This window comes from Pelophylax lessonae, assembly GCF_965119305.1.
Source record: "Pelophylax lessonae genome assembly, chromosome: 8".
Taxonomy (NCBI): Eukaryota; Metazoa; Chordata; class Amphibia; order Anura; family Ranidae; genus Pelophylax; species Pelophylax lessonae.
Genome location: NC_138775.1, coordinates 68,372,128 through 68,387,250, shown reverse-complemented (window position 1 = coordinate 68,387,250; position 15,123 = coordinate 68,372,128). Strand labels below are relative to the sequence as shown.

The 15,123-nt window shown below is 42.4% G+C and overlaps 1 protein-coding gene across 15 annotated transcripts in view; it reads left to right on the top strand.

Moving 5' to 3' along the window:
• CACNA1D (calcium voltage-gated channel subunit alpha1 D) overlaps nt 1-11,378 on the top strand; it is a 537,366-nt gene extending 525,988 nt beyond the window's left edge. For all 15 annotated transcript variants that reach the window (XM_082266515.1, XM_082266513.1, XM_082266517.1 and 12 more), the window contains 2 exons: nt 5,516-5,836; nt 10,168-11,378. In XM_082266515.1, the coding sequence (XP_082122641.1) occupies nt 5,516-5,836; nt 10,168-10,470 (624 nt within the window). In that variant the 3' untranslated portion in view covers nt 10,471-11,378. The remainder of the gene's footprint in view (nt 1-5,515; nt 5,837-10,167) is intronic.
• Nucleotides 11,379-15,123: the final 3,745 nt, after the last annotated feature.

Sequence of the window (15,123 nt, the reverse complement as noted above, 5' to 3'; positions counted from 1 at the left end):
CCTATGACAGTGATTAGTCTCTGTATCTCTTAATAATCTGTAATTGTCTGATCTTTGCTCCCACGATCATAAACAATTACTTTTTTTTCCTGTGATAGATCCCAGTCACCCCACAGTGTGATAGCTTAATGAGATTCTTATCCTCAGGACTGGGCCTTATGCATTATCAGACTGTAATGTTACTCTTTCAATACTGCTGCATAATTGACCATTTTTCAAGCTGTTTCTCTTCCGGAAGGGCGTGCTAGTGGGTCAGTTTGCGTGGTAGATCAGGGCATTTTTGAGAATATGCAGGTAAATTAATTTACTTACCTCTAATTACACCTTGCTTAGCCTCATTTATTAAAATATCTGAGGAAAGACTGTAGCAATTACATCGGTCTTCTCCTGTAATGCAAAAGGAGATTGGTTGCATTGTTGCTGTTTAACCAGTTCTGGACCGAAGGATTTGCCCCTTTAATGACCAGGCCATTTTTTTGCGATTCGGCACTGCGTTACTTTGACGGAAAATTGCGCGGTCGTGCAACGCTGTAGCGAAATAAAATTGGCCTTTTTTCCCCACAAATAGAGATTTCTTTTGGTTGTATTTGATCACCTGTGCGATTTTATTTATTTATTCATTTTTTGCGCTATAAACCAAAAAAGAGCGACAATTCTAAAAAGAAAAACATATTTTTCATATTCTGCTATATAACATTTCCAAAAATAAATATTTAAAAATCAAAGTTTTTTACCAGTTTAAGCAAATTTGTATTCTGCTACATATTTTTGGTAAAAAAAAAAACGCAATAAGCGTATTTTAATTGGTTTGCGCAAAAGTTATGGCGCCTACAAACTAGTAATGGCAGCAATCTGGGATTTTTTGCGGGACTGCGACATTGCGGTGGACAGATCGGACCCCTAACTGACATTTTTGACACTTTTGGGGGGACCAGTGACATTACTACAGTAATCAGTGCTAAAACAATGCACTGTTACTGTAATAATGACATTGGCAGGGAACAGGTTAACCTAGTGGGTGATCAAGGGGTTAAATGTAAGCCTAGGGGAGTACTAACTGTGGGGGGAGGGGCTTTTGAAATGACCAGAGAGACCTGTGATCCTATATAGAAGGATCACTGGCACTCTGTGATTATTTCAGAGAGAAGAACAGTCAGCTGTGTTTACAACAACTGTCTGTCCATCTCTCTCAACGGGGAGTGGTCGCGGGGGGCCGGCAGCCATCGCGGCCGCCGGCCCTGTGCAACAGCATCCCCACTGCCTAGTGGGGGTGGGAGCGCGTCATCAGCTGCGCGCGCTCTCTTGCCCCCTAGCACCACGCGCGCAATCGATGTACACCTACGTCGATAGATACACTGATAAATGAGGGACACTGAGCTCGGAGTTATTTGGAGTCCACTTCGGGCAGATTTAGAAGATACATTAATATAGCCCATTAATATGTTAATAAATGTTTGGTATCAGCCTCTTCCAACCCCCTATGAAACAGCTACAGACTGGGAGAGGGAGGGGCAGGCACAGGAATAGTCTACAGTCTTAAATTGTTACTAAACCCACAACAGTAAAATCAGTGTATATATGCAGTAAAACATGCTTGTTATACTCACTGTGGAACCTAAGGGGTTAATCCTGCGCATTGTATAAAAAGGCTGCTTGATCTAGACTTCTCTTATCCTCCCCTTCTTCCACTGTCCCCAATCCATCTCCTCATGGGACAGAGCCTTTGAAGTCACTCTGCACATGCTAGTTTGATGTGTATTGCTTTTTTTTTGGGGGGGAGGGCAGGGCCGTCTTTCTGAATGGGCACGCCCGGCGGTTGCCCAGGGGCCCCACTTGCCAAGGGGCCCCACGCAGGGTGGCAATAAATTCTGTCCCCCCCCAGTTTAAATTACCTGGTGGTCTAGCCCCCCCCCCCCCAGACCAGCCTGCTCCTCCGCGGGCGCCAGCTGCTGTAGCTTCAGGCTCTGCGCTGCACTGGTTGCTAGGATGGTCAGCCGATTGGCGTCTAGCAACCAGTGACGTCTGGAGGATAGGGCCCGGCATGCACAGCGGGGGAGGATCCTCCTCGTCCTCCTCCGTGCCTAGAATGGCTCCACCCACCTCCTCCATTCATGCTGTGTGTGCGGCCGCTGCAGGAAGATAATGAGACTGCTGCTTTTTTTTTATTCTCTCTCTCTATCGCTGGGGCGGCGGCCGGCGGGAAGGTGAGCTGCCTTGTGTGTGTGACTGGATAGGAGAGGGGATGGGACAGCTGCATATAGAGGAATTCATCTTTCCGTATTCCTTCTGCTGCCACTGAATGTCTGATTCTCCTCTGCCTCCTGCAGTCATTCAGTGGCAGCAGGAGGAATATGGAAGGATCAATTAATCTATATGCAGCTGTCCCATCCCCCTCCTATACAACTTGCTGGCCCCCTAGTGCTTTCCAGCCCCCCCTGCTCTTAACACCCCCCCAGTGCTCTTAACAACCCCCCTGCTCTTAACACCCCCCCTGTGCTCTTAACACCCCCCTGCTCTTAATACCCCCCAGTGCTCTTAACACCCCCCCTGTGCTCTTAACACCCCCCCAGTGCTCTTAACACCCCCCAGTGCTCTTAGCACCCCCCTGCTCTTAACACCCCCCCCCCTGCTCTTAACATCCCCCCTCCGCTCTAAACACCCCCCAGTGCTCTAAACACTCCCCAGTGCTCTTAACACCCCCCTGCTCTTAACACACCCCCCTGTGTCCTTAACACCCCCCTGTGCTCTTAACACCCCCAGTGCTCTTAGCACCCCCCTGTGCTCTTAACACCCCACCTGCTCTTAACACCCCCCCGTGCTCTTAACACCCCCCCCCCAGTGCTCTAAACACCCCCAGTGCTCTTTAGCCCCCCCATGCTATTTAGCCCCTCAGTGTTCTTCAGTTTCCCCCCTATGATCTCTGGCTCCCCCAGTGCTCTCCACCCCCCTGTTCTCCCTGGCTCCCCCTTCAGTGATTTCCAATTCCCCCCCTTCCCTCTGTGCTCTCCACCCCCCTGGTTTTCCCTGTCCCCCCAGTGCTCTCCACCCTAATTGGAGCCGCCTTACCCGCGCATCAGCTTCCCCGCTGCCAAGTGGGGGCAGGAGTGCGCCACCGGCAGCGCACGCTTGCCCCCCAGCTTCCTGCGCAGGACCGCCTTATCGATAATTTGCATTTTTATTCTCGTGAGCGATTGTGTAGGCAGGGTCCCAGTGCACTGCATTGCCCGGGGGCCTATAAAGCTCTTAAGATGGCAATGGGGAGGGTTCATGTGATCAGCACAGGGCAATCAGCACTGTCCAGACATAGGGTCAGGGGTCCTGCAGCCTCATAGGACAGTCAGAAGAGAATAAAAACTCCCCCTACAAGCTTTAACCAGACAATGATAGAAGTCACAAGATTGCTATATACTGCTGATGAGAAAAGGTATTTAACAGTTTATATTTACTAAAATAATTGCATTTCCATGTTCTGTGTACTGTGGGAGACCATATATAGTGAATGCAGATCCTGGGTTAAAGCCCCGTACACACGTACCGATCGTCGGCCGAAACGATCGGCCGTCTTTTGTCCGAGGGCTGTCTTGTCTGTTGAAAACTGCAAAAGACTGCACACGAATTTTGTCGGCCAACAACAGCCGACTGCAGAAGTGATATCATGTGATGGTTAACTTTCCGTGTGTTTTTTCTTTTCTGAGCATGCCCAGTCTTGCAAATCTGCTGTCTGTCGGCCGAATTCTGTACTGACTGGCGAACAATCGGCCGTTCTGGTGTTGGCCAACAAAAATTTTAATGCTTGCACGACAGATTCTTTTCGGCCGAAAGTGCACTGTAGGAAGCATCATACTAACAAGCCGAACATCGGCCGATCTTTCGGCCGACAATCGGTACGTGTGTACGGGCCTTTAGTAACAATTTAAGCTTCAAATAAAAAATGGTGTGAAGGCGCCTGGCCCTTCTGGGTTAAAAGATGCTAAAACCTGCTGCCCTTTTAATTGTAAAAAACAATATCAAGATAAAAAATTGGTAAAAAGGCGCTGGTGATCTTGGACGTTCAAATAACTGTATCAGACCTGGTTCTATTGTCTGATATAAAAATTGTATAAATTATTATATAAACCTTAAAATACAAAATCACGTAAAATGGTATAGATGCTGATGGCACATATGTGTACTGTGTTCTGTACACAAAAAATGACCAATAAAAAATATCTCTAAAACCAATATCACTTAATGGTGCAAGTGACACACAAAATGTGTTGTGCAAAATTAAAGTGCTTATTAGTGCAAAAAATAAATAATAAATATACCATATACTGCTTGATATAAACTAAATATACAGTGAATATATAAAAATTAATAAATTATTTAAGTGCATATAAAGTGCTTAAATAGTGGGCTATAGTCCAAGCTGATGAAACAGTTCATGCACAAAAAATTGTTGCTTGGATATCAACTGCTCCAGTGATAAGGTGTGCCACTCATTGCTTCTTACCAAATGCAGGTAGGTCGCAAGGACCCCAAACGCCTGCGATCCCTTTTATGTGGTGGATCAAACCATAGGGACTCCTCCTCTTCACTTTATATTAAATATAGCTTTTTTAACAGAATATTGTGCTCCTTTTCCTCACTTCTCTATTCATTTACCTCATGCAGATGTAAATAGAGCCCATATGTGGGAAGACAAATAAGAAGCCAACATATTTAGTGGGTTATTTTGGACACAAGCACCTTGTGATTTTTTTCAAAGCACAGTGTCACTTTATATGTTATTAGAGCATTGTACTTTTTGCACTGTGTATTCTTTACCTGGAGAGGCACAAGAATTTGTCAATTAATAATTTAACTGTTGGACATTTGCAATTATTTACACCCCTATGTGGATGTTGTTTTGTGTCCCTTAATGCACCCTTGAATCTATAAATATTCAGATTCATGTATTTATTTAATTTGTTGCACCAAGTCACTTTTATCTACTATATTGATTATCACCTCCTTATAAAAGTCATTCATAATTATTTATTGGATTGGATTTGGTGAATTTCACTTCCTTTTTATTATTTATTAGAGCATTTATATACCACTGTGTTATATTTTGATTGGGTCCCTATTTTCTTATACTTACTTACATCTTACTGGGCAGCGCCATTTACTTCCCCCTCAAACCCTTTGGATGTCGAAAGCTGTGTACACACCATACGAATATCGAACGGTTGTGCCTTCTAAATTTCTTATAGCGTGTACCCAGCTTAACTGTAACAAAGAACATGGGGTCATCTTCCTGGCTGTGCAGTGTGGCAGGGCTGTGTACATCTTAGTGTACAACTGGATGGACAGATAAAAAATACTTTGAAAGGTAGCTCCTTTATATGTATTTCATCTGTGTATTTAGTGCTTTACCTGGAGCTCCATGTTAAAAGATATGCTTTTAAAAACAGTAAGGCTTAAGATAGTGTCACCAAGTCTGGCAACTTGCCTCCTGACTAAAAATGCATTACTAATTCTCACTCATTTTCAGATAATGGCTGTGGCTGGCTTGGACTCTAGTAAAGCTCAGAAACATTCTCCTTGTCGCTCCACAAGATCCTGGGCCACTCCGCCAGCTACTCCTAACAACAGGGACCGCACCCCGTTCTACACGCCCCTTATCCGGGTGGACCATGCTGAGTCTAAGGAGCAGATGAATGGAAGTCTCCCATCCTTACAAAGAAGCTCATGGTACACAGATGACACAGACATTTCATACAGGACATTTAACCAATCCAACCTGACTGTACCCAATGACTTCAGGAACAAACACAGTGACAAGCAAAGGAGTGCAGACAGCCTAGTGGAAGCCGTAAGTAGCCTTGGCTTGTATTGCCAACTTCACAGCCCTTCAGAAATATGTGACTGTATTATACCAATTGTGGGACTTTAGTGTGGCTTGTAAGGGCTTATGTAATAACAGGCAAAGCCCAGTGGTCATCGGCACTGAAGCCACGATTCTTTTATTGACCACAGTGAAAAGCCTACAACAGTGACACACGATTAGATAGGTTCCTGACACTCATTAGAACTGAAGAAACTGCTTGGATGAGCAGTAGAACCTCTTCAACACTACAGAAAAAGGCCAGATGAATGTGACTAGCTACTAACTACAACAGCGACACATTTTAGGCTACCTAGTTCTTCATCATACAAGTAGGGGCTGCTTGGTAAGCTGAAACGTGTCCCACTTTTATAAGCCTTGACAGTCCTAAGTCCTTTTAGGTCTTAATCAGTAGAAGAAGAAAGAAGAGCTTACCGGTTGGTCCTAACCTTATCAGCACTGTGAAGTATAAAATTGTTGGATTTTTGTTTATCCTTATGGCACTGGTTTAGCTATGGTCTCAGATGTCCCAGTGCAGTATGTGTATAGGATGGGTACATCAGTGATCCTGCTTTAGAACAGGTACATGTGTCAAAGACCAGCCCACTGGAGAAAGGATGTTCAGACGATATTCAGTGGGATTCATAAAGGGTGTCATAATCCCCCTTTAGAATTCCATTGCAGTGCAGCATTGAAAGTGTTGGTTCTTGCACCCAATAATGTACCTATCACATGTGAGTTTTTCTGTGTCTGCACTGGGGGGATGAGTGTCCACACTGGGCGATTCTTCCCCAGTGCACTCATTCACACTCTCCCTTGCCAGCCAATTCACCTGTCAGAGACAAGTGCTTAGCTCCGATGTTTTATACTAGGGGTGGAATAAAGAACTAGTTCCCCTTCAGGTCCACTGCACTTTAGCTTGGCAGTACACGAGGGTGGGCAGATCTGTAACCGCTAATAAATCCAACAGTGGCTTTCAAATCCACCCACTGCTGTGCCCTGTCACTCAAAAGTGAAGCTGACCTTATGTGAAAGTAGTCCATCAGTTCCTCATCGGGCTCCACTCACCCAGTGGCAAGTCTTTGCTCATATTCCCATGTATCCCTGGCCCTTTTGTTTAAATGTAGATTTCAGCTGGGGAATCTCCTGGCCAATAGCTAAATAAGGCTGGGGAAAGCACGGTGTGAAAAACTGTCACAGACATGACAGCTTCCCAGCACAGGCAGGGCCTGCTCTGAGTAGTGGCTTACCTCTGTATGCCAGATCAGATTTGGTCTTATTTACTGCCAGTTTTCTATACAGAGAACTGGCGGTAATTCTACATTTCACTCTTGCTTCAAAACAAAGGATCACTCATCCTCCAGGCTTGCAACACTCCTACTCTGGCCTTACCCTTTAGGCCTTTATGTGTCTCCCACAGACTGGTCACTCACCAACTGGGTGCACACAACTAGCAAACTCTTGCTGCACTGACTCCCACCTCTCTCCTAGGTGGAGCTCTCCTGACTCCTGGGCCAGACCTCCTGTCTGCCAGGGTTTTGAGCCCAGAATTATGATCGGGTCACTACTAAAAGCCCAGCACACACCTAAACAATTAGTGTGCTAGCTGTTCTGAATACCTGGACCCAGGATTGGAGAATTCATCCCACCCAGATCACTTTGAAATCTCCAGGCTCCAGGTCCCAAAAAGAACTTTACCAAACACATAGGAAACTGAAAAGCCAGTTTCCTCTCCATGACACAAGCTTGAGAATTCTGGGTCAAAATCTCTTTCTAGGCCCTGGCAGGGCAACACACTGCCACAGGACCTTTCATTTTTGTTTAATCAACTGGCAGAAGTGAATTTTGAAAACACTAGGTGACTGGTTCTCTTTAGCACCCCCCCCCCCCACATGTGCTTGAAAAATGTGGTGAGGTTAGGCATTACTGGCTCAGACCTTCTGCTTAGTTGAGAGAACGTAGGATGGAGATTGAGCTAGAGCATGGAAATAAATAAATTCTAGTTATATTTGTGATTACTGTATGTAAATCCAGCCTCTAAAATCAAATTTGTTATTGTAATTGTCAGATAATTTTTAATCACTTTAAATCTGCAGGATTCAATAAAATATCCTGCCATGGAAGTCCTTGTGTAGGCACTTCCCATTGTAGGATGACAATGGTCTGCCCCTTTTTTTTTAATTGTGCTTTTGTGTTGTCACCATCACTCGCTCTCCCAAAGAAGGCTAGCAGCAGTCTGTGATTAAAGACATGCTTCATTGTAGTCACCATCAGGAAACTCACCAGCAGCAATTTAGTGCATGCATGTAGACAGGAATGGACTGCAAGAAAGGATGATTTTTTTTATTAAAAAACAAAAACATGACAATTTGGTACACAGTGCTTTATGAAATTTAATGCCATTTAGTTAGGCTCGGTTCACACTGAGGCGCCTTCAAAGTCACCCGACTTTGAAGAACAGCCCGACTTCAGCACAGCTTTCAAACGACTTCTTTAACCACTTTACCACCGGAGGATTTTGCTGTCTTACGTCCAGGCCACTTTTTGCGATTCGGCGCTGTGCGACTTTAACTGACAATTGCGCGGTCGTGCAACGCCGTACCCATACGAAATTTACGTCCTTTTTTTCCCGCAAACAGAGCTTTCTTTTGGTGGTATTTGATCACCTGTGCGATTTTTACTTTTTGCACTATAAACAAAAAAAGAGCGTTTATTTTGAAAAAATAACAATAATTTTTTTTTTTTTTTTCTGTTTCAAGTATTTTATTGAATAATGCAAGTGAGTAACAACGTTATTTTTAACTTTTTGTATATGAAATTCCCCCCCAAAAAAATGTAAAAATCTAAATTTTTTTAAATTTTTGGCCAATTTGTTTTCTGCTACCTATGTTTGGTAAAAAAAAATCACAATAAGCGTATTTTGATTGGTTTGCGCAAAAGTTATTGCGTTTACTAACTAAGGGAAAGATTTCTGTAATTTTGGTGTTTTTTTAATGGCGGCGATCTGCGATTTTTTTTGCGGGACTGCGACATTGCGGCGGACAGATAGGACCCTTGACTGACATTTTTGACACTTTTGGGGGTACCAGTGACATTACTACAGTAATCAGTGCTATAAATATGCACTGTTACTGTAAAAATGACACTGGCAGGGAAGAGGTTAATTTTATTGGAGAGGGAGGGGTTAATGTATGCCTGGTGCTTACTAACGTGTGTGGGGGGAGGTGACTGAGTGACACAGGGACAGATCGCATGTTCAGCTATGCTGAACCCTGCAATCTGTCACTGTTTGTCACTTAGGAGATCCGCCCGCTCTGTTTACACAAGCGGGCGGATCTCCAAACTCGATTCCCCGACGATCGGGGAAGAGCAGAGGCGATCGCCGCCGCTCCTCCCCTGGCCTGACTCCCGCTGTGACTGAAAACAGCGGGAGCGCGCCGCCTACAGGGGGAGGAGTCCAGCGACGTAGGTCTACATCGCTGGACGGAATCGAGCCACTTTGCCACAGTACAGTCAACGTAACTGGTCGGCAAGTGCTTAATAGAAATCAATACAAGCCGCTCTGAAGTCACCCCCGAGTAGTGCAGGAACTTTTTTTAAGTCGGAGTGACTTGAGTCACTCTGATTAGAACGGTTTCATTGCACTAAATGGAGCGCAACTTGTCAGGCGACTAAGTCACCTGACAAGTCGCCCCATTGTAAAAAGAGCCTCAGGGTTTACATGTTCTTTTAAGGTGGGCAGATAATTTCATAGTTACACTGTTAGTCAGGTTGAAAAAAGACACAAGTCCATCTAGCTCATCCAATAGAAAGAAAAAAAAAAAAAACAATCATAAAATCCCATATACACAATGCTATACCCACAGTTGATCCAGAGAAAGGCGAAAAAACTCCAGCAAAGCATGATCCAATTTGCTAAAGATAAACATTAGTACCCAAATATTATGTACACCTAGAAAAGAATCCAGGCCTTTTTAAAGAAACCTACTGAGCTAGCCAGAACCTCCTCTGGAGAGAGTCTATTCCACATTTTCACAGTTCTTACTGTGAAGAAACCTTTCCGTGTTTGGAGACAAAATCTCTTTTCCTCCAGACATAAAGAGTGCCCCCTTGTCCTCTGTGATGACCTTAAATTAAATTCATCACATTCAATGTTGAGCACAAAGTGCCTTGACTCACAGCAGCCATCAGAATATCTTCTACCAGTTTAGTGTGTAAGTAACCTTAATGTGATCTTTTTATTCTTGGTTTAGGTGTCATCTGTGTTCAGTCCATGTTGTACTCTATCCATCCTTATTTAAATCTTCTGTATATTTCAGGTTCTAATCTCGGAGGGATTAGGGAGATATGCTAGGGACCCCAAATTCGTTTCTGCCACAAAACACGAGATTGCTGATGCCTGTGACATGACTATAGATGAGATGGAAAGTGCGGCAAGCAATCTTCTCAATGGCAGCATTCGGAATGGGACAGCAGGGGGCGATATGTTGCCTATCCTAAGCAGGAGTGACTATGATCTTCAAGACTTTGGCCCTGGATACAGTGATGAGGAGCCGGAGCCGGAGCCGGATAAATACGAAGAAGATCTAGCTGATGAAATGATTTGTATAACAACTTTATAGTATTTAATGAAGCTGTAAAAAAGACACTTAGGATTCTATAAAAAAAAAGAAGTGCCTCTCAGTTAATGAAGCATGGCACTAGAAAGGGAAAAAGATTAAACCAGCTTTGTGTGGTCACACGTAGTACATGCCATGGATACATGTTGCAGGTGCAACTTACCGGGACATCTGCTGTTGCAGGACAACAACTCCCATTTTTCCTGGCTCTGGTGGATAATACGTGTTCTTATGCAAAGTCTTCAGTATCGGAGTTCTAGGTGGTCAAGGAAGGATGGTCAAACCATATTGTGTTCTATGTGAACAGTAGACCGCATGTTGCACCTGAATCAGTGATGCAATTATGTGACTTTTTTTTTTGGTGATGACAATCAAAATGCCCTGGTCATTACCCTACAGCCATACCCACCATATCAGCTTCTTACTCGTTTACTAGGTCTGGCCGTTTTTTTACTGCATCTTTAATCTTGGCCAACAGGATGGCCACCAGAGTTGCCCACCATCAAGCTTCTTCAGTTGCACCCTCTTCTAAAGTGCTGGTCCGCAATACAATACAATTACAATAGGCCCAGGAATCCTGCTGATGATGTAAAAAGTAGTTTACATGGTGAAAATATCATTTTAATAGTCAACTTTTTTTTGACTATCACATTAAGGGCAAATGACACTGGAATCGCTGCAATCAATGCACTGACACCCAGATAAAAAGCTTATAGCTGTTAAAAAAAAAATGACAATTTAGATTTTATGTAAATGATCTGTAATATATGCTAATTTGTATTTGTAAAGAGATGTTCTATATTTTGTAATCATTTATGGCAAATTGAACTGCAGCAATATCTAAGGGTTTCTGAGTTCACTTATCTCCGCAAAGATTATAAAAATATTTTTTTTTTCTGCAAATCCATAGATATCTAGAACAATCTATTAACACAACAAAGGTTAAATGTTTTTAAATAAAAATTTATGAAGAAAATCTGAATTTTTAAAATAAATATTTTATGTCAAATTTAATCTATCTAAAAAAAAAAAGGATATGCAATTATTACAGAAAAAAGCTATTCCATTCATTTCGGATGTTTTTTCATGTGACAGTGAGCAACCAATCTTTTTAATCTTATAAAAATGTTACATCAATTTTTTTTCCAAGCAAACATTTTGTAATGTTGTTGGGAATCCTAAGAGAGAGTGCTGAATTAAATAAGGTGTTTCCAAAGAGCACCTAGTGTTGGATTTGTTTTATATTATGTTTTTTCATGTATTTACCCAAGAAAATTAATACAGTTAATGATGTATAACCATCCAATTTCAAAGAATAAGTATTCCCAAAGGTGGCAGTATTAATATTTGACAGATATTCATGTACAATAGGATTCTTTGTAATACAAGCCTCTTATTAAGACAGATTATAGACCTCTTCATATGGCTTCTGTACTGTCCGGATATACTGTGATAACATAAGGGTGTATACTGATCATCAGATTTGTATACTCTGATGTTAATGCAGACACAATACAAAAGCCTGATAGCCAGAAAACTTGGGGTGTCATGGTTATTAACATTACTATTAACAATTGTGAAAATGTTAGTTGGATGAAAATAATTGCTGCCAGGGTTGGATTTCTTGACACCTGACTATCCACCCTGCTCCCATGCCATTAAAACATTTAAAAATAAATGATCACTAGCAATTAATTTGTCAACACCCCAGGGGACTTGAAGCATGGATCACTTGGTCCCATTAGGATCTGTGCTGTTGTTAGGAAACAAAATGATATTTTCCTGTATATGCTGGCAGTAGCTCCACCCCAGGCATAAGCCAAACTTATAGAAAGATCCTAAAACCTTATGCACACTGGGTTTAAAAAAAGCCACTTTTACTGGCATTTGACGGGGGGGGGGGGGGTTCAGGCTGTAAAAGCACCTCTATTTTAGCCCATGTGTTCATGCACACATAGGAGTTTACAGACTTTTTAGAAGAGGAGCGCTTACAGGCATAAACTCTAGACACGTAAAGGTGCATTTGCACATTAATGAATTCTAATGGCCAGAAAAAAAAATCATATTCTGGCCAATAGAGGGGTTCATTTAGGCAAATAAACTGTGCACTTGCTCCAGAGCTTAGTAAATAAAAGCTTGACTTTGCAGAGAATATCCAATCACATGCAAGGAAAATAAAAAAACAGCATTGTTGCTTGCACGTGATTGGGTGATGGAAATCAGCAGAGCCTCTGCTCATTTACTTAGCTCATTTACTCACCTAATAAGCACTTTGCAAAGTACACAGTCTTTTTGCCTTTAGTAAATCAGCCCCACATTGCGTTAATGCCAAACGTATGAACATGTACAAATGCTGTGCAATAGGCAACTTTAGGCAAGTTTCTTAACCTGCTTTTTTTGCCAGGAGCAAAGGCGTCCAGGGAAGGAAACAAAACCTCCAATGTACATGAAGCTTTACCTTTATTATGTAAAACTACTAGTTCCTTCCACTCACCATGTAATGGAGATGAACCATGGCCGACCCATAAATACAGTAGAGAAATGAGTGTAGACATAAGGCCCCTTTCACACAAGGCGGATCCATTTTGACAGACTCTGTTTGCCCAGCGGGGATTGCTCAATTGATCCCCACTGAGCAGGTGGATGGCAAGGTCTGTCTCCGCTCACTGTGCAGAGACAGACCTGTCAGAGTCCCGCTCCGCTCTATGGGGAGATCTGATGAAAACATACAGCCTGTCTGTTTTCACCTGATCCCATCTGATCCGACCCACTGGATGGATGGCGAACGTATTGCCATCCGTCTGTTTTCAGCGGATCTTGTCAAATTAGATGCCAGGCAGGTGTCAGCAGACACATCTCCGCTAACATCTGCCTCCCCATAGAGGAGAATGGATGGCCCATACGGGTCTGCCTGTCCGTTTTTCTGCACCTGCAGATTGATGAGCTGCAATATATTCTTTTCTTTGTTATAAGTAGGAAGGAGGAGTGTTAGATAGGTTTTAAAGTAAACTTTACTGGGAGAAGAATGTGGGCTGCTGTTGCTAACTGCCTACTGAATATGCTAGTTGTTTGGCTAGGCTACTATACTGGCTCACTAACTTTAATGATTTGAGCCACTGGCCCAGAACAAGTATGCAGATTAGGTTAGTCAGTAGTCATCATCTGCACCCTTGTTCTGACTCAGTGAAGTTAATTTACTAAAGGCAAATGAGCTGGTTACTTTGCATTTTTCTTCGCACTTATTTTAGTGAATGTGGTAAAAATTCACTTTGACCCAACTACATGCAAGGAAAAATGAAATAACACAACATGTTTTACTTGCATACGTTTGAATGATGGGAAAATTCCTTTCCAAAGTGAACAGCCTATTTTTCTTTTAGTAAGTCAACCTCAGTAACTATCGAAGCCAAGCACAGTAACTATCGAAGCCAAGCAATTGAAGCATTTGAAGAATGGGAAGTTAGCAATGACAGCCTCCAGAGGTTTCTCAGGAAAGATTTCTTTAAAGTGTAAGTAAAGGCAAAAATGTTATTAGTTTTGGATAAAGTGTGGAAAGGTTAGACCCTGAGACCAGCTCTCAAGGTATCCATGCTGCCTTTACCCAAATAGGGAGAATCACCTTCTTTATTTGTCTGGATGGGCACTGTCTGCAAGAGGAAATCCAACATTTTAGAGTTGTCTCCCAAATTGTTGGGGGGGGGGGGGGCACCTGTTTCAGTGACAACTGTGTAAGGATGATAAATTCCTTCACTTTGAGGAGATTTCCAGTTGTCTCTCCAGGACAGGAAACCACCCCAATGGAATACATCAAGCCAATTATCCAATCACACACTTTTTGGACTATTTTAATACTTAGCTTACATTTTTGTATTTTTTGAACAATAAAAATTAAGGTAAACTAACTGAAGAAAATGGAGGGAAAAACATTCATAAAAGACTCAGCATAGAATAATAAAGCCAATCTGCCATACCCCACATCTCGTTCTAATTATGTTGGACATTACAATCTGGAAAGCCTTAAAGATTGAATTCTTTAGGTTGTTTAAACTTCCTCCATAATGGAACAACCTTGCTCTTGAAAGAAAATCCAATCTGATACTTCAGGCATCCCAAATGATTTCCAGAACTCTGTGATGTATTTCCTAGCTGCCATAGGGAATACAATAATCATATGGGTTGGTACAAATTTGCTAAGCACCAAAAAGAGGCAACCAAAATATAAGTGGTTGAGCTCCGCTCTGTATCACATCCCTAAGATATAACTACAAAGAACAACAGCTCCCCTAATGTTGGGACTTTGAAGGCACTTTGGTCATACGTATGACCAAAGTTTCTTCAAAGTCCCGACATTAGGGGAACTGTCGTTCTTTGCAAAAAGAGGCAACAGACATATCTTCCAGTAGTAATAAATAGTAAAAAATATGTTTTACAGAAATCTAGGATTGTTTCCCAAAGGGTCCATCCCTGTGACAGATTTATATGAATAAATGAATAAAGGAACTTTATCAGCGCCAATCAATGTTTTGTCCTGGATTTTAGTTCATTTTACTATTTTAACCAATGAATCAAACAACAAAGCATGGTGGAGCAAAGCCAAGCTTAAAAAGAGAGTGTATCGTGAAATTATGAAATTTACACAAATATTTCATATTTACC